At 36.6% G+C, this 25,168-nt stretch overlaps 1 protein-coding gene across 1 annotated transcript in view; it reads left to right on the forward strand.

Moving 5' to 3' along the window:
• Positions 1–25,168, forward strand: part of Pgant9 (polypeptide N-acetylgalactosaminyltransferase 9) — a 245,303-nt gene that overhangs the window by 129,374 nt on the left and 90,761 nt on the right. The window contains exons 2-3 of the mRNA XM_070313303.1: positions 1,419–1,522; positions 22,589–23,652. Coding sequence (XP_070169404.1) covers positions 23,397–23,652 — 256 coding nt within the window. The 5' untranslated portion in view covers positions 1,419–1,522; positions 22,589–23,396. The remainder of the gene's footprint in view (positions 1–1,418; positions 1,523–22,588; positions 23,653–25,168) is intronic.

Genomic DNA, 25,168 nt, shown 5'->3' on the forward strand with positions numbered 1-25,168 from the left:
GTCGAATGGCAAAGGACGCGTATTCGTTACTTGCTTCCGTATTTACCAGATACTTGCCAGCAACCACTCGCTCATTACCGCGAGTTACTTAGTGATGCATTAATGCGGAGCCTGAGCGCACTCAGAGGTCCATTTCCGTGCGCTCGAAGGTTTGCCTTTCGCCTCGCTGGACCATATGAAAGGAATACGATGAAAGGAATAGGCAGAGAAAGAGAGAGAGAGAGAGAGAGAGAGAGAGAGAGAGAGAGATGCATTTATATTTCATAATTGTTCCCTCGCAATGTATTGTTATTATCGAGAATATATTTCTCACGTATTATTTGTCGTTTCTACGACATTTTTATTATCTTTATTAGCACGTTCCCTTTTTTCACCTTCTTTTGTCTTATCCCTTATATCCCCTTCTCCTTTTTTTCCTCCTCGTCGTGCTCTTCTTTGTTTTCCTTATGCGGAATTGTAAAAAGTCTGACGAGAAACTATGGCGAGGAACAAACACGTTGCAAGCACCAATGTTTTAGTACCGGAGAATCAGCTTCTCGGATGTACTTAAAAGATAAAACATGCGCAAGCACAATTTTTCATCACAGTCGGAAAGTCCGCGGAGGCTGAAATCTGCGAAATCAGGAAGTCACCCGCCACAGGAATTACTTTCGCGTGTCGCGCAGACATAATTCCGGTGTCCTTCTGTCTTCTTTTCTTTACATTTTTTTTTATTGTAGAATGCAGGGAGAAAAGGGGGAGATTGCGACGCTATTTTTATTAATTGTCCTTGCTTGAAGTACATATATACACCCTTTGTGCAAAATATATTATTATATTTTGAGAAACACGCAACGTTAATTTTGCGTATAATTTTACATATATTATATTTTATTATTAAAAAGATAGGGATGCGTAATTAATAAATGCAATAAATAAATATTTATTTATGTTAAATCGCGCGCAATCCAATCGATGTATGTATCTCGCACGTTTCACCCTCTTCCCCCCTTTTCTCTGTTGTATTTTTTCATTCTTTAACTCGGTGAAACCATGCATCGTCGCTGCAATTGCGTGACGCGAGACTGCCACATCTCGCTGGCAATTTGTCACGATTTATTTTATCATGGGTTTAGCCGAACGTGTAGCGATGTGCTCGTGTAACCGACTGTACTATTACGCGCGTGATGCATACATACATCATCATGCGAGAATACATTTTTGCGCGCAGCGTGACTTTGAATAGCAAATTACCTACGACTATTGTTGCTAATCTTTTAATATCGCGCACGGATACCAAACGAATTATTTCCGGCTTTTAATTGGAACAAAACATTACCGGCGATGCGCGCTAACGCAAGAATGGCATATTTCTATTCAATATAATAAAAATTTTGTGATAAAAGCCTCTGTGTCACAATATGATTTTTCCTTTTCAGTTCGAATTAATCGACCGGCGAAAGTACGAGAGCGAACATCGAGGCTTCTATCTTATTCAGGAACCAAAAACTCTCTAATTGGAGCGAGCCAGGTGCAGCGAATGGTATGTAAAAAAAAAAAAAAAAAATCTATATATATATATATATAAATAAAATAAAAATAAAAATTTCGAATGACGCCGATGTTAAAATAGTACCGTGCTTTTGTATGTGTGTGTGCGCGTATATTCCGATGCTGCACCGCGGCTTGAATGGTCGAGCTTGATAACAAAACTCGTTGCGACGAGGATATTAATGCTCCGAGCGAAGACGCCCTTAATAAGTCCGCGACGTAATGAAAACCATTCATATAAAAGTTTTCCGCGGACGCTGACGCTTTAATTGAACGAGGAGGTCGCGCCGCGGCCGTTCGCCAATCTCTCTCCTACGCTTTTCTTACACCAAGCTGTAACAAGATGTCAGAGATTACCGGGGACTCTCTTCTCGCTTCGTTGGCTCCTACGTAACTTTCGTATCCTTCCTAGTAACTTTCATTAAAAATTTCCTATCGAGCGAATCCCGCGATGAAGTCCGCCAATTTGTTATCGAGCTCGCCACTTCATCGAGTCGAAAATTATTCGCTTGTTCCGTCATCGGTGGAACAAAACAATATAAATTTTCCGGAAAATGAATAAAATGATTCCTTGGGATAAAACAAAATTCCGAGCGTTCGGCTATAAATTAATTATTTCTAGATATGACCAAAGAGAGAAAGAAAGAGGAAGACAGAGGGAGGAATTAAAATTCGAAATTATTTATTATGCAAGAGGGGAGAAGGTTCATGTCGCAGAATTTATAATTAATATCATCGGGACGTTGCAGGACTCGCGGGAAATTTTTATGAGCCGCGATACGTGGGTTAATTTTAATACAGAGAGAGAGATGTCACAGACGCGTTGAATACCGAAGGTGACTGTCAATGAAGAATTTCTCGCGCCGGATTTAATTTCCTTATTCAGATCGAATGACAGACGACCACTCGCTGCGTTTAATTTCGTCGCGGTCAGACGCGTAAAAAGAGCAAGGAAGAAGGTCCGATCCATCGAACTCGCGAAGAACCGTCATCGTTCGCCTGCATTCGCGGTAACATCCGCCATTTTTATGTTCTTTTTGCTGCACCGACTGTGGCAACCAGTGGGCTCATTAATTTTTCATCGCTCGTCCCTCGTCATATAGCGCCGATTTTAGAGTCGGCCGGAATAAACGAGCAATTTTTGCGGCACCGCCGCCGGCCGCTTCGATTTAACGAGCGTGATTTAATCGCGCCCCGAAGCTCGCTCACCCCGCAAGCCACCTCTATCGCCCCTAGCATGGCCCCGTTTAGGGGCAATTAATCCAGCGGAAATGCATGGGTCGATCGTACCTCGACACAGCATAGTAATTGCTGCCGGGAGCCTTTAAACGCAAGATATACCTGATATTTACGAATTGTACTTATCGACCATGCGCTCTCAAACTGACTGAATATGTTATCTTTTTAATCTTTGTCTTTGTCACTAATGAAAGATTAAATGCACTGAAATGGACGGATAGAAGGGAAATTTAAAAAGAAAAGTAAATTGCATTATGTGCAAAATTACACATGTTATTATATATGATCTTATATATAATTAAATTACATAAAGCCCATTTTTTTTTAGGTTTTTTTAATATATTTCATATCTCTTTCAAGAGATGTCAAAAGGTATTTAATACTCGTAGAAAAGAAGACGGGGGGCATAGAAAGATTTTATACATATCATCAGAAAATATTTATATAAATTAACAAAAACATAATTATAAGAAGAAGAAAAATAACAGTTTTAGATTTTCCAATGCCTTTAAGCGCACGTTTTGAATGCGGAATGTGAGAGAATTGGAATTTATTTACTTCCAAGAGCTATTTTATTTCGTAAAAGACAAGTTCGTCTCGTGAAAATTTACATAAAGCTGCATAATGTTTGCGCTCTCGCTCTCACATTAAACGCGTTATACGCGCACAACTCTCTAATCCGGAATCGCGAATATACATAAATTCTTGCTCTATCGTCGCGATTTTGTGCCGATTTACGCGCAATCGTTTTTTCAGAGCATTATTTGTTACTTTTCACGATCCGCCCGCGTGAAAAATTAAACTATCAAATTTTCAAAAACTATTCAAAAACTTCCACTTGTTTATATAACCTGTCATTCCTCATACACGTTTAATTTACGTTATACATTCGCCATTTCTGTGCGCGATCATTGAAAATGATTAGATCTAAAAGCGAATCAATGTCATTATCTCGACTGCATCGCACCATGGATACGGAAAACACGACGATTTTCCGCGTTTCGATACATTAATTTCAGGCGCGATGTTTTACGTACGTACAATGTGTATGTCGGAGGGGGAGGAAGCCGCGTGTTAAGCGTCGCTATGAATAGAGACATGTAGGGCAGGGGTAGATACATACATCGAAGGCATTACCGCGAAGTGTAATGCAAACGGACGTATATACTCTCTTTCCAGTGCAAAACGTTAAAGTGATACGACACGGTCAGCAACGAAGCGAACAGCTCGGCGGCCGTCAACAAACTCGCGCTCCTACTCTCTTCATTATAATGTCCGTTTAATTAAATACCTCCGCGTACATCCCATTAGAATGTCAAACAATAATTTAGAAATTCCTACGCTCTTCTCCATCCCGCGTATGTATGTATGTACCTACGCGACGTACCACGGAAGGTGTATAGGCATGCGTATAGGCGTAATTCTATTGTTATAAAAACGTAAAATTGTACACGATTGTTCTCGCGTCGACGAAACGCGCTTGAATGGCTCCGTTGCGTGTTCGACTTTAATTCGTATATCCTCCCCTCTCTCAGGGGGAGACCGTAATAATATCATTATATCTTACGGTATACGAAGCGCGAGAGATACGAGATACGTACGTACGTACGTATGGAAATAATACTCGGCGAGCTCGCTATAATGTTATTCACCGTAATAACTCATCTACAGACGTTAACGCGTGCTGCGAAATTTCGGTCTGACTTGGCAAGAAACTTTGTAATTTTGTATGCCGGCTGATAGATCCGACTCCTTCTTGCAAATATATTTATTACTTTTCTCATTTGCATCTCTTATTACTGCTATCAGCGTGAGAAATAATAAGAATTCTGATGAGAAATTCATGATTAAATAATATAACTTATTTTCCCGCCCGTCCTATGTGCATATATATATAATAACATAATAATATTTTATTAAACTTATCCTATAACTTATGGTGCGATTAAGTCGATAATTAATATTTTAAACAGTTAACGCGCCATGAAAAATTTCCTAAAAATTTCACAAGCATAATGTATATACATCTTTTACATTACACGTTTTCACATTATCGCGGCTTGCTCTATCGATTTGCTTCATCAAGTGTACCGCGTATCGTAGATAAAGACCTCTCCTTTGACAGAGATATCGAGATATTTCAATCAGCGATGCGGCGAATCAATTCAACGGCGTTTTGCGTCGTGAATGTCGTCGTGGCATAATTTCCCGTCGTAATCCGCGAGATGATCTCGCACGCAAAAAGGCGAGAAGTACCTGTTGAAAGAGCCTTAGCAGAGAGGAATTTGTTCGCGACTCAGGTTCGGAGTTCCCTAAAGTTTCGACGGGAGTTGACGGTCTTGGAGAAACTTGCGAGAGAGGGATCGATCAAGGTCGGGGTTTGAGTTGGCCGTATCCGCTACGGAGGAGTTCTGATTGGATGCCGATGTAATTTGGTGAATGCTTATGCATGATCCTCGGCGAAGTAGCGCGTCGCGTGTAGGTTACTGTCGTGGGTGAGTTCAACGTAAGAAAGCTTGGAATGCGCGTGGGTGTCGCGTTCGCAATCATCCGTATATGGAAATAACCGATGGGTGACAGTGATACATTGAATGATACATTGAATGTAGATTTATGAGATAAGAAATGTAAGCTATACAAGAGTTAATCTCTGTCCGATCTTCTAATGTATGATAAAATTATTCCTGTGTTTTGCATCTTATTACTAGTATATATAAGCCTGAGAAATAATAAGAATTCTGAATCTAATGATGAAATAATAAAAATAAATAAAAATATAAGCAAAAAGGGCAATACGAGCCACGCGCAGTACTTGGGGCGTAAGAAATTTTATTAAAGATAATTCAAAATATTAGCGTACGTTTCGGTCCCATTCTTTCAGCCCATCTTCTCAGCGCATTACAAGCAACTTACAAAAATAAATACAATAATTCCATAAATAAATAAAATGTTAGGCGGTCATACAAATAAAATTGTTGGAAATAAATAAATATAAATAAGTAAGTGATCTCTCATGTCGGTATAAAATTCGACTTTATTTTCGTTGCAATATACGCATCTTAAAAAGGTTACGCTCCACGGTTAGAAAAGCGGGAAGTAAGACAAGATTTTGTGATGCCTAGAAAGGCAAACATGGAATCAAAAACAAAATAATAAAATAACGAAATAATAAAACCTATTTTGTCGCTTGTTCCAGGTATATATTTTATCATGCTTATCAGTGGCGCAATATCGATAATTAATATTTCAAATGAGCCACGAAAAATTTCCTAAAAATTTCAGGCGATAACATCTTTCACATTACATATTTTAACATTATTGCGGCTTACTTTATCTATCAATTATGACGTAAAATTATTGTTAGCGTATCTTGAAATTGCTTTTAAATTATTATTAATTCGCAGAAAAAATAGAAATGAGAACGTTGCTGATTTATGTATTATCTCTTTTATGTTTAAGGAATATTCCATGCATATTTTATTCTTATCGTTAATTTATTTAATACAGATCATTGATTTCCGAATACTATGTGCTGATCTGCACTTAATATACTGATGTATTGAAAGCGTATTTTATTATTTAAACAAGGAAATGCGCGTCTTAATTGTTTATAGTGAATTTGATTCAAATAATACTAAAGGTTTAAATAATTAAGTATATAATTAAGTATTACTTAATTTTAATTAAACACAACATATTATAAAAGCGTGCTTTAAATAAATATGGAATACGGATGATACAATACATATATAAAGAGAATAGATTCATGTGTGAGGTTTTTCTCTGCTATCTCACCGTTATTTTTATCCCGAGTGTGTCATTATGTGCTATCATTCATGCGACTCACATAAGAGAGTCGTAAGAGCGATAACTTTTCTCAGTGTATGATGGTAGAAGAATACGAGAAATGTTCTCACGGTCGACGATAAGATTGGAATTTTGTATGAAACATCTCTACTACTGCTCCATATGCTGCTGATGGCAATGCGGTCTCGTATGTACCATAATCTCGCCGGTTGCCACGCGATTTGCATAGACGTGTCAGCACGTTAATAAACTTTGATTATGCAAGATTTTCATCATTATTTTAGTCGTGTATCCGGTGATTAAAATGGCCAAGAAAAGTATGTATAAAAATATGTAATATATTATACGATTCTATTCATTATTTATTGTGCTTTTTGCATATTTAATTTTATTCTCAAAATTTCAATTTCATATTCTTCAGATTAAGCTTTTATACGTATTTCATTTCATGTATTATTTTCATTTTTCTTTTTTTAAATATTGATTGACTCTTTTATTGTTTTTCCAAAACTCCAATATTATAGTTTTACTTTTTTTAAAGAGGCAATTTCTTTTATTTATAACTTGCGATATCAGATTTCTAAAGAAAGCGCTTCTCTTGAATTCTGAGTTTTATTCAGTTACCTCTATCGTTCGAACATCTTCATCGATGTTTAAAAAAAAAAGATATAATTATTATTAATGGAAATTCTCTTTTAATTATTTACGAATTGAACTAGATTTGTGAATGCGCCATTATATCGGAATAATGAGGACGAAAATGTATAAATCGAAGAAAAAGTTAATATAATCGATAGAATAAAATATGCATGGAATATCCTTTAAACTTAGACGAAACATTACATAAATTAATGGCATTCTCATTTCTATTCTCGCATTAATAATAATTTAAAAGCAATTTCAAGTTTTATTAACTGTAATTTTACATTATAATTAAAAAACATGGGAATAATTTTATCGTTACACGATCACAACGAGAACAGAGATTAACTCTTGTAACTCTTACATTTCTTGCACCATAATTAGGGAATCATTCAACAGCAAATCGCTTTTCGCGAGATTCTCTAGGGTTTCGAGTTTTTGCGAGATGTACGAAGTCGCGAGCTCGACTTCCGCAAACGAACGATGAGAAACGGAAATGGAAAAGTTCCATTAATTGCCGCCGTTTTTTTACCGCGATATTCCCCGTATTTATTTGAAAACTTCTCTTGAACTCAATGCAAATCCGAGGAACGGCGCGTATTGCTATGTTCGCGTTGCGAGAAATCGCCCGAATATTTCTCGGGACCATCGAGGGCACACTCGCCATTGTTTCGCACGGATAATAAAGAGCGTAGGGCGAGAAGGAAGTTCTTGGGTGTACCTTCATCCGGATTAATTAATTATCCTCAGCCTCTTTTCGCTTCTCTCGCGGAAAAATGAGCGGTGGCGCGATGCGGCGCGACAGGGCGAAAGGCGTCTGCTTTCTTCTTCCGTTTTTTTTTTTTTTTTTTTTTTTGTCAGGAAATACGCGATTAATTTTTTAAGTATTATCGCGTCGTTGATGGAGAGGCTCTTTAATATTTAAGTAATGTCGGAAGAAATTTCCGCGAATATTCGATAGAATGTTATTGATGTAATTAAACGCGAACTATCTTTGTTTCAAAATCTAATTGAATTTTGACAAATATTTCGCACTAAGCTTTGAGATATTTTAACCTTCCTTATCTCTTTCTTTTATATCTTCGATAATAATAAGTTATCTTTTCATAATTGCAGATCTCCCAATGCATAAATATTTAGTTAACGTTTAATCGAAATGATATGAAATTATCATATTTTATTTAAATAGTTTTTGCAATCTCGAAGCATCTTTTTTGAAAGGACAATTAAAATAAGGATACAATTCTTCTCCGAAGATTATACTGTTGTTTTTCCTTTTTCGTCTTTCCTTTTCCTCATTTTGTAAATGGTTTCCATGCTATCGTTTAGAGTGTAGATGCCAGACTTTACATAAACTCTAGGCTACAGAATCTTACAATGTGACTAGCGGGCTGTAAGTCGTTCCCGACAAAATGATCGCTTGTTTCGCCGACTACTATCGTTCTTCTTTTGTCGCCTGTTCTTTCTTATGTCTTGTTCTTGCAATGCCAAGGTAATCTTTAACTCCAAAAAATCTTCGATATGCAAAGATCAGACGATTGTCTTCGTGAAATTCTCTTTCTGTCGCGGTCGTTTAATTAACACAGATTGTTTCATTTTAATTCGGAATGTTGCTATAATTTTGTTACAGTGAGATTGATATTGAAACCATTAGAGATTCATCTATCGAATCTCTTTTAAAAATTGTCAAATCTCTTATAAGAAATATAAGAAAAATATTTCTCTCTCACAAATGATCGGATTTGATATGATTAAGTAAACACCGTATCTTTAATTAATTAATTTTAAAGATTTACCGAGAACATTTTATTTATAGAATCCATGTATCAATTGTTCCTCAATCTAACGATGTTAGTAGTTGATTGTGTTTTTTCGTGCAAACGTGTACGATAACGCGGACTTGTAGCACGAGATCAGATTTTTCCGTTTTTTTTTTTTCCCCACCAACTAAGTTATATAAAAATTAGATGAGTTTTTTGTTTGCAGAAGAATATTACCTTCACTGTCGATATTATGCGCAGCCTGTCAATATATTTCATCCGAAGGAAAAAGAAAAGACCGTTTTATAGGTGACGCAAATTGAGTTTAACTAGATTAGATATATATTAAGATAAATTAGATATATATTATCGTCCTTTTTTGTCATATATTTGTTTTTAAAAAAATGATTAGTATAACTTTTAGCTTTATTGCGAGCGTAATTAACGTTAAATAAGCGAAGTAAAATCATTACGCTAAACTTTAGCCTAATATTTGATAATGGGCTAAGAAATATTTCTAATTAACTAATGCATTACTGATACTGCTAATACAAGTTCTTCAAGAATTTCTTCTGCATATTAAAATTTAATGTGCAATATGCATGTGGTCACTTTTAAATTATTAATCTTGTCGGAGAAGAGTGCACGCGCGCGAGAACAGAAAAGATAATATATAATATATTAATAGAATAAAATATGATATATACCATATATGTATATTAATAAAGACTTAAATTTTGTTAAAACCAGCTCGGAAATTGTAATATAGAGTAGATAACTCGAAAGAGAAAGAAAATAGGAGACAAATATGTCGAAAGGCAAACAAGTTCATAAAGATGATAAAATTTTATCTGATGGAAGTATTTCTCTTTAACTCACAATCAGAACAAATATTATATCACATGATTTTTTGACATATTTGCGCATCTTTCTCGATATTATTTTCCTTTCGACGACACGAGCGATCTCCGTTTCTCGTTTGACTTGTATAAAGTCATCTCCGCCGTCGCGCCTTCTGTGTGCGTTAAGTCAAGCGGATCTGACAGGCGCGTTGCGGAATTACAGGGTATTGCCCAAGGGTACGATGCTGGTGGAATCCACCCAACACATCCTCTCTCTTTCTCTCCCTTTCTCCCCTATCACTCATCATCCCTCTCCCGTATGTAAACAGCAGATATTCTCCACTCTTCTCGTTTTTCTTCCCTCGCAGAATGTCAGGATAACAATGGTCGCGTGGACGTGCGCTCTCTTCGCGTATCAGAGCGGGAAAGACGCGTGTATAACGCCCTGTCGGGAATCCGGTCTTGACGTAACGTCGCTGCCAACAGCACCAACACCACCACCACCACCATATACTGCATTTTTCCAGCTTACACTCTTCATCCGCGCGCGAAGATGAGACAAAGCGACGAAGCTCTTAATGCAAAAAATTTTCCTCGGCGCGCGGCCTAGACAACACGCGAGGAATATTTACTTCTAACACTTGCGCAAAATTATTCTTACGAAAAATATCGCTTCTCTCTCCCTCTTTTTTTTTGTTTTCTCCCTTCTCTTCTTCTTTTATTTCATACGCTCTACGTGTAAATAACGATTCAATTCGTCTTTGATTTCACGCTTCGCTGCACGATTCGATATTCCACAGTGACATTGCAACGCGTAAAAGCTAATTTCGACAATCCGCTGATGGTCCGTGCGTGACGACTCGGCGAATAAAACATACGTGTACGACATACATATTCTATTCTATTTCTAATTCGAACGGCGCTCAGCGTTGGAGGAGCTGCTACCGCAGCGCGAAGTGATATTTATTTGAAACGGGTAGAGGGGTACGTCTCGCAAAGGGACTACGCTGAAGGGGTTCGCGCGACGACTCTAAATTCGCTTCTTCGTATGTACTTGCTCCAGAGTTCGCTTGAGAGTTTATTCAACGGAATTCGCGCGCGCGCGAATTTTCGTGAACCGCACTCGTCACAGGGTGTCAGGGTGTGGGTCACTCGGTTACAAGAACCGCGCGTGGAACATTTGGCCGGGAACGAGCACAGTTGGGAACTCTCGAAACGGTGCAAATTCGGACACACTGTACCCGCGCTACCGAGTTGACGTGTATTTTCGGTGAGACGTGACCGGGCTGCGCCAAGCGTTTCCTTTTCCGCGGCAAAGTCGACGGACTGTATACCCTGCTTGTGTTTTAGAGAATCTGCATATCTGCAATTGCGGCTTTTAATGGCATGGTTGCGTCGTTGCGGGCGCCGTTTCCACTTACAACAGAGTTTTAAACGGCTAGATGAACTTGTGCGTTAGGATTTGAATACCTCGGTAGAACATCGCACACTAAGTGCGGTCTAAGTATTTGGCAGAATATTGTGAAAAATTTCAACCGATGTTGTTGATAAATTTAAAGCTACAAACGAGATATGATATGTGTATTTTTTTTTATTTTAACGATATTTTTGCATGGAAAATGATTGAGACTCGACTCTAACTATTGCTGGAAGCCACTTTATTTTTGTACATGACACGCGTGATATGAAAATAATGTCGGTACCGCTGATATCAGAACAGACTTGATGCAAAGCGCGCCTGTCTCTATACGAGGCACTGATCTATGCGCGTTAATTAAAAGGCGCTTTATCCCACGTGCATGGCAGCTGTGTAAACGCCATATTTCCACGTCAATCGTTTAAACGCGCACACATGCACTATTAGTTACATATACATGCATATAAAGCTAACGAGGAAGCGCCAAACGGTCCACCGCAAACACGTGGACACGGATGATGTCGGGATGTTCGCGGCTCCGATCTCGTCTTCGAATCACGTTTGCTATACTCCAGTCTCGTGAGTAATGAAAACGAATCGCCGTTACTTCGATTTCGAGCCATCTTGCGCGAATGGACGCGACGCATTGATATCCGCGATTCTCATTCGATTTCACGAGCATTCAGAAAACATTCTCTCTACGTAATATTGACGCGAAATTCTCTTGACAGAAAAATAAGGAGAGAATACGAGACGGCGCTTCGTTTCGCGCGCGAATAATATTTTGCGAGTCGCAGAAGCGCCTTTCGCCTATTTCGATCTCGGATTTGGCAAGCACACGTCGCGCAAAGTGTCAATCGAAGCGCCTGATATCCTCGCTGCTGGGGATGGCAGCGGAATCCTCAGAGTTTCTCTTTCCGGAAAAATGACAATTTCCCGTGATATCGAACCCCATTCTATTCTGCACACTACTCCTTTTGTCGCCGTTTGTCACCGTGGATATTCAATGACAGTTGCCGAGGAGGGGAACGATTGCTTTTTCGATCCTCTCGCTCGGAGACCTCGCGCGCCTCGTCTATCGCGTCTCGTGTTTCGCGAATGTTAATGACGCGTCGAGAGAAGCTCGATCTTGTCTCTCGTCGAGCGTAAAACGCGTATCCCGCACGGAAGCGGGAATATCGCGCGCGCGTTGAATTCGCGTGCCTCTTGATTTACGACGCATGCCTCGCGAACCGCGTATCGATTCTCTCATTCATAAACATTCCACGTAGAATCGCGGCGCTACGTCGTCGTTCTGCAAACACACCGCGCGCGCCATTAATTGCAACGTGCCAATAAATACAGGGCGCGTCTCTCTCACGGTGTCTGAATTCGCGGGCGATTCCGCAAAGCGCGGGACGACCCGGGGCGGCAACAGCGGTTTTCCTTTGGCGTTCGTGCGCGCGACTCGTCGAGCGTCGGCGTTAATTCGATGAAAATTAATTAGTATTGGCCTCGAGGAGCTTTGGCGCTCCCGGTCCTGTGAAATCGAGCGCGAATCGTCCCACGGGCGAGAATTTGATTAGCCGCGCGATAACGTCGCGCTTGGCAGACTCGAATCGAATTTCCACCGAACCGCAAAATTTTAGTCTTTTATCAACAGATTAATAAGAGAATTTAACTTTAAAATTTTTTTTCTACAATCATATCGATAATATAGTGAAAAATTAAAATAAAGAGGAATATGATAATTAATAAAAAATTATATACGTATACGAAGTATAATAAACTTTTAATAGAACGGAGTTTGTATTAAATAATCAAGAAGGGATGAATAATACATTAATATTTTTCTCCGCAAAAAGATCTTTTATCAACGAGTTAATAAAAGAATGCTGTTTGAATATTTTTTTAATCATATTAATAATACGGTGAAAAACTAGAATAGAAAAAATTTCAAAATTTGGCCATTTGATGATTATAAATTCTAGTTACTAGCCAACTATTTAGCCAGTATTTAACCAAATTCTCATCAGTTTAGTCGACGCTTGCTTCTAGAGTTATTGCATAATAATTTTAGCTAAATTCCAGACAATAATTGATTAATTTTCATAAAAAAAAAAATTTAGACAGATATTTTGTTCACCAGCTATCATTATTTTGCACAAAAACAGATTTCTAGCCAAGATTATTATTTCCAAAACGAGTATATCGTATTAAAAATCTTATTATATTTTATATAAGTAATTCAACATTTTATTAAATTGAATGTTAATCGAATAATATATTATATGGGATTATTTAAAAAAATTTATTTTAATCTACAATAGGAAAATCGATAGTTATTATAATTATTATCGCCATTTATAACTAATAACTAGTTATGAAATTTCGAAAAGAAATATTATTACTTAATTATTGGCTAGAAAATAGGAGAAAAATTTTGATTAGAAAAACTGGATGGTTTTTAGACACTGGCCAGTTTTTCCCAGAAACTTTTCTACTCGGGAGAAAAAAGAATGTGACAATTAATAAAAAATTATTGCGTTTATCCAATCAGCATGTTTGAGCAACATTACTCCCGAATTTATGAACGATCGATCGCAAAAATCCAGGCCACGATTCCTCATAATCGGTTGTAAGGCGAACACGAGGCGTCCCGGTGAACTGAAAAATCGTTAGCACTTCTTACCCGGCCGCCATTAGCGCGAAATTACGGTAAGCGCGTCGACAGATTCGTAAGGGTCCCGAGTCACGTAATGATTTCTTGCGACCTCACAATGGCCTCGTGACCTCTGACCTGACGAAATAGGTGCGCGTGACTCTTCACGAATCGCATCCAAATGTTTACTCAAGTCATCGTTCCTTGTGTGTGTTATAATATCCTTCGAAATCGGAGCTCGGAGCGATAAGCGATCATTTGTCACGAAATCAGACATGGTCTAGACAGCAGAGCATGATGGAAGATTATGCGACTTCATACGATTCGCTTAAATTAAATGAAACGACAATTAGTAAAGCTCGATTAGCTTGCTGCCCAATTTTTTTCCTACGTTAATATTTCCCCGTGAATTGTTTGATCGTTAAATTATTAATGGTCTGTTTCATCAACGTCGATTAATTTTCAACCTTAATTTAATCGAGAATTTTTCTTCCTTTTTAAATTCAATTAGAAAGAAATAAAAAAAATTAATTAAAAGGGATTAAAAAATACTCTAGAAATAGTACAGTATTATAAACCGTATTAAAAATTCTTTATATATCGTAGTTAGGATTTACCGGCTTAAAAGCGAATCAATCATAGTCGCGCACATGTATGTTCACTCTTTATCGAATCATAATCTTAAAATCATATATTCTTTCGTAAATCAGCATCCCAAATCATACAAATTATACGATATTTAGTTGCGCGCGAATAGATGTGCGCCGTGTCTATTTTTTTTATTGAGGATATTAGTTTAACGATGCACTCTTTATGAGATCCCCGGACTTCCACAACCTAACCATGCGACGAGTCGAGAGAGAAATAGGAAAGCAGTCGCTCGAATGCACGAATCGGCGTGAAAAAAAGATAAAGCAAAGAAGTAGTACGGAGGCCAGTGTGTCGGATGATATTCCTCCCCTTTCCCCTCACCTTTTTTCCTCCCCTTTCCCCTCACCCTTTTTCCTCCCCGAGGAACGTGCTCATTTGGCGGAAGTCCAGCCGATGTCTGCACGCCCGAAACGTCCATTACTCCATTAGCGGTTACCGTGTTAACTCTTTATTGCTCCACGTTGTATGAGCCAACGTTCTCCATTGTCGGGTTAGAGGTGCGGGTAGGAAGGAAAGCAGGAAGGTGGAGAGGGAGGGGTTTAATGTCCACATTTCCTCGGGATTACCGTGAAATCGCTTCGGTACCAGATCGCACAGTCCTGTATAATACTAGATCGCACATGTGACGCACACTGTCACGCTGTTACGTAATCTATCGCGTTATCAGGTTTACTTATCCGTACTTTTATTCCATTACCTTGTATATGTATGACACAGCGCGATTGAATGAAAAATTTTGTTGCTTTTTACAGTGAGATGGACACATATATATATATATTAGAGTTACATTTTTTACTATTATCTCTTCATCGGTAGCTAATGGTAACTAATGGAATTGTAACACATTTTATGTGAGAAAATTTTTATTTAAATATTTTATTCAAATATTTTATTCAATTATTCAATTATTTATTTTATTATTTGAAAAAATAAGTCAATTGTTCTTTGTTGCTGCTAACAATAAGAACAATAAACGCAGATGTAATAATGCTAATAATAATATTATATATATATTTTTTTTAACATAATTGCTATAGTTATTAAAGTAAAACTTTCTAAAAAATACGATTTGTTATTGATGGCGTATTTTTTTCAACCATTGATAAAGAATATGGGCAATATTATATTTGTAACAATATAATATTTATTATTTTTCAATTTTGACTGTTCTTTAATAGTTTTTTCAATTATTTGTTGAATTCAAAAAATACATAGATGTGTGGAATACACTATGAGTTTTATTATTATTTTTTTTTTATATATAAATGTATTTTTACGACGGTATACATTTTTCAAACGGAAGCAATAAAAGAATACAGTTCTTCTTTTAACGATTGAGAGTTCGCTGCGCGAAGCGTCACGGTAATCCGTGACATGGCGCAATTATTTTCCTGATTATCAGATCGCGACACATGGTCGTTTCCGGCGACGCAATTTCGTGCGCCGTCGAGCTCGGAAAATTTCTTCCCCGTCGAATATGTTACCTTCGCTGTGCGGCGACGTGCAAGCAGATCCCGCACTGAATTTTGCATAATATATGAAGTGATGCATCTTAAGAAAGTATAACGGCGGTAACGTTCATGCAAATTTCCATCGCTAAGCGGCGTGGAACGGAATTTCAAATTTTTGCTTTAACGGAATTTTAACCGTGAATGTTAATTCGATATTTGTAAATTGAGGCGGTTTCAGGCATTTAAATCCGCATGGATACTTGGAAAAATTATAATGTTAAATTATGAAGTTTATAATTCCTTAAACTCAAGAAAAATGGACTTACGTAATTATATAAGATTGTATATACAATTAAATTAAAGCCGAAATTTTTGGCGCGCGATATATGATCTGATCATATAATTATAATAATATCTAAAATTTGATCTTATCTTTATATAATCATATTCAGCTGGATCTAATTGTACATGTATATGAAAACAAATCAAGCCGAATATGATTACATAAAGATAAGATCATATATAGCATTAAATTTTGGATATTATTATATATTATCATATAAAATTATATATGTTACTTGATCTTTTCATGACTAATTACATATATGTACATCTGATTATTTTATACACGTTTCTCTCGGGAAAAGTGACTCTTTCAGATATGATAGTATTTTAAATAACCATTCCCTCCACATTCATGAGTTATTCTTCTATTCACAACGTTAATAATTTAATGCAATGAATAATTTAATGTTATAAATAAGTTAATATGATTAAATAGAGAAAAGACAGGATTTCCATCGTTTGATTTGGTTATTTAGATTAGAATATGTTTTTTCACTAAGTTTTTGAAACATTTTAATGCTATCATTGGCACGATATAAAAATAGTATGCTTCTTATTTATCCAGAATAACGTAATAATTAATATAATTATCATTTACAATGATACGTCTTTATTGAGTAACTGTTCATCCCTTTCTGAGCTTGTTTTAAATATGTAAATATAGATAGATTAGATAAATAAACGACGAGACAATGCGCATTTAAAGTGCACCGGAAATATTTTTCTTTTTCTAATTGTTCTTCCGATTTTCCTTATTCCGGATACACGAATGTTATCGGTTTGAGAGAGGACTCATGCAAATTTGAAATCCTTCCCGTGATTTCTTTCCCTTGTATATCCCGAGCTCACACGGTATCGCCGCAAGGGATTTCGGCCGGCTTATTTTCCTGGTCCGCATGGTCAACTAGAATGCCGGTTTCTGTTGTCTATCCCGCGGATATCCTTCCTTTTGCCCTTGTCTCGTGTGTCCGTGTCTCTCGGCTTCCTTTTCCACTTTTGTCTCAAATGCGCAAAGAGAATTATTTAGATGTCTCTCATGCTGCGAGGTTTGTCAACGCGAAAACAACGCGGCTTTTTATATTTTTGCATGGAACGTGGAAGATCGCCGATTTTTTTTTTTTTTCGCCTTAGTTGATTCGCGCGGGAAGGATGAATTGCAGAATACATTTTATTTAAACGCTTTTAGCGAGCATCCAAAATTCTATCATGTGGCCATTAGCGACTGATATTTGATTAATTCATCGAATGCATTTCGCGATGGGCTGCCATCGAGGATATTATTCAGTGGCAAACTGCTGTGTATGATTTCAACTCCCGAGAAAGAATGGACATTATGTAATTATATAAGATCACATATAATAACATATGTCATTTTCTATGATTATATATAATGATATTCGAAATTTGGTGCGATATGATTATATAAAGATAAGATCATATCGCGTCAAATTTCAGATTTAATTATACAATATATGGCCAGATCATATATTGTTCTAAATTTCGGTTTTAATTATTGTATATGATTTTATATAATTACACAAGTGCACACAATGGATACAAGTCCATTTTTTCTCAAGCTCTTATAGATTATTAAATATGTTTATCGATGAGAAAATGCGGTGTCATTGCGTAAATACGAATTGCTACAGAAACGAAATAAATAAACAAAAAAATAAGATCAAGTGCGTGAAGAGCAAAAAAAATATTATTTATTAACCGCAAGAGGAAAAAAAGATTATGCTTGGATAGAGAGACTATAAAATGTCATTCGTGGAGTGGAAAAGCAGATTATTATTGTTCCTAATTATCTATATTCTCGTCACTTCGCAGACACGCCTTCATATACATACATACTGTCGATATTATCGAAAGTGATTGGCACCCCTTTCCTGTGCCGAACATTTTCCGATCTTTCTCGCCTTTCTATCCTCTAAGTCTAAGCGATTCATTTAACGACGGACAAAGAATCCAGCTATTGTGTTCTCGTCTCATGTCGGGCGGTAGACCCGTAGCGAAAATAGCACCTAACCCAAATAAACAGTGACACGCGAGCTCGATGTTATCCTTAACAGTAGCTCGGTGTAACTTGGTTTAACACGAAAGGGCGATGGCGCTTGCGGCAAAATTTATGAAAGCAAACTCGTACAAACGATATATAATCTTTCTCCTCTACTTCGTTAAACATCTGGCGCTATCTTAGCACTCTTAACTAAGAGATAAAAACATTTAATTCATTTGCTAATCTCTTATCTAGCTATTTGCATAAATATAAAGATACTTCTACGAAATCGAAAGAGGAGATTTTTATTTTGGATAATGACGCAATATTATATTTTTAGTTGGTTCTCTGTGATATTTGTACAAAGCGATACATTTTATAAAAATAAATGATATAGTACGAATCTGAAAAAGAGAACAGGAGGCCTATTTTTTAGCCCGAGAAATATTTCAATTTCGAGTCGACTCGCAACACATGGTGCAACGTTATTTTTCCTCTTTCAAAGTTTTATTTCAAGATTTCATTTAATTTCTCGTTATGTTGTTATAGCCTTTTCTTTTCAAAGTCCACGGTAAATTAAATCTGTGCCTTGTGCAACCTTACACATTATTTTTTGTCATCGCGATTATTTCTTTTTATCATATGGTTGTATTTACTCTTTGTTCGCGCTCATGCGTTTAACTTTAATCCAACGATCTCTTACTTTCGGTGCTCTACCAAAAGATTTTTTTGGTATACCGGAATACAGTTTATTCCACGACAAAATATATTGCATCGCCAACTCTTATCTTTTTCTACCGCCGCGACGGGAGATGCCACACTTATGCTACTTATGATATATTTACTGCCAGATCGTAAAGGATCATAAAGGGAAGAAAAAGATGCTTTTTTAGAACGATACATCGACCGGTATTTTAGAGACGAGGAGCAGTAAACTCTTTTACGGAAAAGTGTCTCCGATAGTAACGACCACTAAAAAGCGACCATGCCACTTCGCCACGTACGGTTCTGGCAAAGCTAGAAAGCCAGACTACTTTCGTACTAACGTTTCTCCAGAGCGCACAATGCTTTTGTACACGTGTCTACTCGAGACAACGTTCTCTCAATTCGCTGAAAATGGAAGGCCTCTGAGAAAGATAGTATAATCTGCGAAGTTCTCTTATTGTGTACCGTCCAAGATTTCTCAGAGCTGTATCGCAAAATTGTTTTTCGCGGATCTCTCAATTCTGATCTTCGTTTACGAAAAGTTGAATTATTATAATCTTCAGGATACGTTTTCACTTCTCCATCTTATTTGAAATACACGGTTTTATTTTGTCGATGAAAGAAACTCTATCAGAATTCTTAAAAAACTGTATATGTTTTCTCTTACTATATTTATTCACAATTATATTAATAAGTATATCAAATTTATATTCGTCTCATTCTTTTCTCTCTCGCAAGCGATGTTATTTATGAATGAATATAAATGACTCTAGACTGTCAATAACTTTGTTTCTAACTTAATTTTATTATTAAAAATATGTCGATTTTATTCAAAATTTATTTCAAATTACTATGCATTTTGTACTGAAATATTAATATAGTATTAGTATCCATCATTTAATATATCTATATTATGTTAAATTAAGACAAAAATTTGTATATCGTTTGGGACATGTAATTAAATTTAAGCCAAGTTTTCCAACTCTGCATAGATACAATTTTCCGTGAATATCAAGATATTAAATCTCGCGATGTATGTGCGAAAAGCTGGCTTAACTGCACTTCTCTCGTCATAACATCCGTCTCGATACACGGCCGATCGATCCGGTATAACGTGTCCTCGCGATACGGTTACGGTTGAAACGGTAAAACGTGTGTGCATGCACGCGTCTTTCTCCGCCTATATAAATAGCGGAATGTCTCCGGCGCGGCTGAAAAGAGCGCGACACGCGCAGATGCAAGCTGCTTCTCTCGTCCGCGGGGAGCTTTTCACGTCTTCTCTCCCGTCCCGAATCTTTCGAGGGTGCGCGCATGATGGTGGAGCCTTTTCATCGTTATCCTACCGGGCTCCGATCCTTTCGAATGCAACCCTCGATTTTCCGATACGAGCAGACAACTTTGCACAATCTGCGAGATTGCGTGCACGCGACGACGGCCAACTTTTCCATGGAGCGATGCATTGCGCATAATGCAACGGTCGCACCTACGTGCACGTCCACTTATCTGCGTCCGATCGCGCGCGCCACGTCGGGAATATAATCATCTCGTTATAATAGGCCCGGTGAAAATAGCGGATAATGTCCATTGATCGTATCGTTCGGTTTAATTTACGCCAATCGCCTTGCGTTGATTTATTTGTGTTTTTGCAACTACGCATTCTTAAAATATATATTGTATTACTTTCTACGATGCAGTATCCTCTGTCTGATAACGAGTGTCGAATGGTTAAGACGTCATCGGTTGTCGCTTACTTCGTTACTTCGGTGTACATGTGAAATCGTCTGTCTACCATAACGTCGTTAACAAGTATGCTGCCGCGTGCGTTCCGTATGGCTGAAAGTTCCTAATTTTCTAATTTAATACAAAGTTAATAAAGTCCCGAGACGCGCGTATTTTCCAATTACCGAGTTACTCGCAAGAACATATTTCAGATACACACCTTGCACTCTGGATTATAGATCGTTTAACGAGCGCGAAACTTTACGATCATTCTCTTAATTGAGAAATTCTCAAGTCGATCGTATTTTCAGATTATCTCTCATTGTATAATGCCGTCTAACATAAGTAAATTGTAAAGCATATTTCTCGAAGATGTAAATTATATTTGCGATTTTAAAACGAGGGATTTGCCATATTTTTATTTCCATTTAGCGTAATCATAAAAATATTCCTAGATTTATTTATTCTTGGCAAGTATTGGATAATAATATGTTAAATACGAAATGTAAGCATATATAAAGTATATCATATCAATAAAATCAATTATATCAATAAAATATAATAGGATATCATATCGATAAATATCGATTAATCTAGGATTATCGATATAATTAATATCGGATAATCTTCGTTTTATTCGCGACACTAGATTTAGCAAATTGTTTGATTCAAGTCCGCCAGACGAATCACTGAATAAATAAGAAAACGAGAAACTTTTCACTGAGACTAAATATATCGCGTATATTTGTTATCGTGTAATTTGGGATATTCTGGTAGTTTAAAAAGTTAATAATCATGAAAGCAAAATTTTTTCCGTTTATGGTCTGAACCAATATCGAAAATCGCTATTTAGTTAACAACTTTTACAGCGCGAGAGATTTTAATATTATTAAAATATTTAATTAAAATACTTATCTAGTTAATTAAACGCATATTATGAAAATTATCATAAATAATTGTAAAGAGGTCAAATATTAATATATGACGTAGCATAGTGTATGTAACATATTTAAGTTTATTGCCTTAAAATATTATATTTTATTTTGAATTCATTAATGGTTAAGAAAATTTGACTAATTGTAAATATTTTTGAGAGAGATAATTTTATATTTTATTAATAAATAAAACTCTCTTTCTTGTTACAATCCGATAACTTTAATTTTATTTAACTTTAGAATCGTCTTTATATACATTATATATGGATATTATTATATATTATATAAGGTGTCCCCAATTTAAATGGCAAAACTTCAAGAGCGTGTAGGGGACCGAAAAACTAGGACAAGAAGTCCTTTAGATTTTGCTCCATTTTAGAGAAAATCGCAAAAATTCAATCTCTCATTGTCAGTTGCTCTCTTGAGTTGATTGGCATCGAATAAACTTTCTGCTTCAAGGTTCCTTACATATATAAAGACTTGATGTTATCCTTTACGGTGTCGATCAATTCAAGAGAGCAGTTAAGAGATCGAATCATAGATGCGGTGCACCGGATATCACTGAACAATGTCTAACTGCAATTAATGAGATCAGTGGTAGATGTAATGCTTGCATTGCTGCAAGAGGGCAACATTTTGAACAATATCTGCATTAAATAGATGATGACATAAATAGAATGTAAATAAATAAGTAAAAAAACGAAAACTTATTTTGTTTCTTCTTTTGTGATTTTCTCCAAAATGGAGCAAAAAGGAGGAAACCTCCAAAGGACTTTCTGTCTTAGCTTTTCGATCCCCTACACGCTCCTCAAGTTTTGCCATTTAAATTGGGGACACCCTGTTTATTATTCGAGTATACACATTTCTCTTATTAATATTGATTTTCTCTATTTTGTGATTTACAGACATGAGAATGCGGTGATGAAAAATATTCAACCTGAAAATATACATATCCTAACGATACATATGTGGATTATTAATGAGAAGACTGTAATCATATCCGGTCTACGGACGCTGTAACCCGTAATAGTATTGTACAAGATTTTATGACATTCTGTGTTTAGAGCAACGGCGAAAATAAACGTGATCTACACATATCGATTGCCAAACGTATCAGATCGAATCGGTCAAAATTCGGTAAACGTCTGAAACGCTATATTTACTGCAAAATTAATTAAATATAATTTCTATCGGCATATTTTATCACATTTCTCTCGTGCGGGACATTGTTACGGAGATCAACTTTAGAGAATAATTTTATCGAAACGGACGATGGGACGCGTACACTACCACGGAAAGTTACAAGATGTTACACGTCAGTGAGTCGTCTGAACTTATATAGTATAAGATATTGTTCGCGTCGAAGAGAAGAGGAAACGTATTCGCGCTGTGGAAATTTCCGGCGCGATTACTCGTGAAAGGGAAGCGCCGTTTTCTGCGTCGATCTCCTTTCTCTCTTCAGACGTTTAATTAGCGTCCTCGATCGCGTAGAAAGGAGGAACTGATCTGGATCTTCCGACGTCATTCGGAGTCGGTCGGAGGAAGGTCGTAAAGGGGAGACGAGAGGATGTTGCTGAGGTAACACGACATTTCGAGGCCGCACGAGAAGCACGATAATCGCAGCGCGCGCGCGCGCAGGAGGAGGCGCAGGACGAAGGTGTCGATAATCGCAGCGGGCGTACAAAGGAATAATTGAGGAGACGGCGATAGGAGATGGGCTTTCCCAGGAGAAGGTCATTGTGGCTGAAGGTGGCGGTCCTGGCGACCGCCGTGTGGGTGACCGTTTGTTTCCTGCTTTACACCGAGGATCGAGCGGCCGCCGTTCAGGGATTGGCGCCGTCGGGCGTCGCGATGCCGCCGCAGCAAGCGGCGAACGGCTTTGTGCCGCCCGCGGCGCCGTTTAGAAAAGAGACGACTGGCAACGTATTCAGCAACAAGGTCAAGATCAATCAGGCCGGTCCAGAACAAGGTAATTTAAACATCAGTCTTTTTCTCAATTTTTTTTTTTCCATTTGTTCCATTTATCGGGAAAGTTAATTTTTCTCAAGTTTACGGGAATCGTTAAAACAAGGTGTCTATTCTCTGAAAAAACCTGGAAAACCTGAAATTCTCAGGCAATTTTATTAAGACAAGAGGAATTTTTTAAACAATTCTTTCTTTGATAATTTCGCTTTTATATCGTAAGCAGTTGACAAGACAAGTTGTGAATTATGTGTTTAAAATATATGCGATTATATATATATATTTGTTTATAAATATAATATTTAATGCAAAATATTAAATATATATTCAATACATATTCTTTATTGCAATTTTTGGCGATAAAAAATGAAAATGTTATGTAAGTGAAAAATGTTTATTTTACGAAAGCTATTCAGTTTTTTTTTTTTTTTTTTTTTTTCCAGTACATTTGTAAATTTTGCATTTGAGAGTCAAATGGCTCTGTGTTTTTCTTTCATATGAGCGAAAAGTATTAGAAAACGCATACAATAAAAAATCTTATTTTAAGAAGTTGCAGTAAAAGATTTTAAAAATATTCTCCTTACTTAGAATTTTGAACAAAAAAATACCTGAAAAATTAGAGATTTTTCAGGGAATTTTTTTACAAGATTTGAGTATAGACACCTTAGTTATACATATAAAAATAATAAATCCAAGTGTCCTTTTAATACCGTTAATTTAACCAAAGGACATATAATAAAATATTCGATTCTATATTTGTACAACAATATTTTTACGTAAAAATTATTTTGGCATGATTAAATTTAACGTAGGAGATTCGTTGTTTTTATTTCTTTTTCTATATAAAGATTGAATATGTGATATATAATAGTTTTATTTTATCTTTTGTCAATGTAACGTAGATTTATTGTGAATGGTCACATGAATCAGGTCTGTTAGGAAACGGCTTAATAGGTTGACACCCCACGGGGATTAGGTGCGAGTTAGGTCTTAATAAGCTGATAGATGTTCCTTGCGGAATGTATGGTCTGTGCATGAATCATACCGAGAATGTTAAGTTAGTTCGCGAGCCACCTGTGGCTCAACGTCTGTGTTCGACATCTCGAGATGGTTTTTTAAGTATCAATCATCGCAGATTTGTATCTAATCATAATATTAGATGATTTTATAATTAAGCACACGCTATCAATGCGGGATTTCAAATGGATACAAAATTCTACCTATCTTTCAATAACTTTATCTACAGAGGAAGAACAATTTTCGGCATAAGAACTATTTTCAAAATATTTGATTATTCTGTTACAGATTTATATAATTGGTAAAACTGTATAAAAGATAACACTTCTCCGGTTTTATCGCCATTTAAATATGTTATAGGAGAGATTCTTCTGAATAATTTCCCGTAAGAAATAAGGGGGTGACAGCATTAATTCAGAAGCTATAACAAATTGAAGTTTGACATTAAAATATGTGTATTTTGTATAGTTTGTTATTTTTTCATTGGAAGAAACCGTTTATGTCAT

Source organism: Polyergus mexicanus, unplaced genomic scaffold, assembly GCF_030449975.1.
Source record: "Polyergus mexicanus isolate NDT 795.1 unplaced genomic scaffold, iyPolMexi1.0 SCAF_24, whole genome shotgun sequence".
Taxonomy (NCBI): Eukaryota; Metazoa; Arthropoda; class Insecta; order Hymenoptera; family Formicidae; genus Polyergus; species Polyergus mexicanus.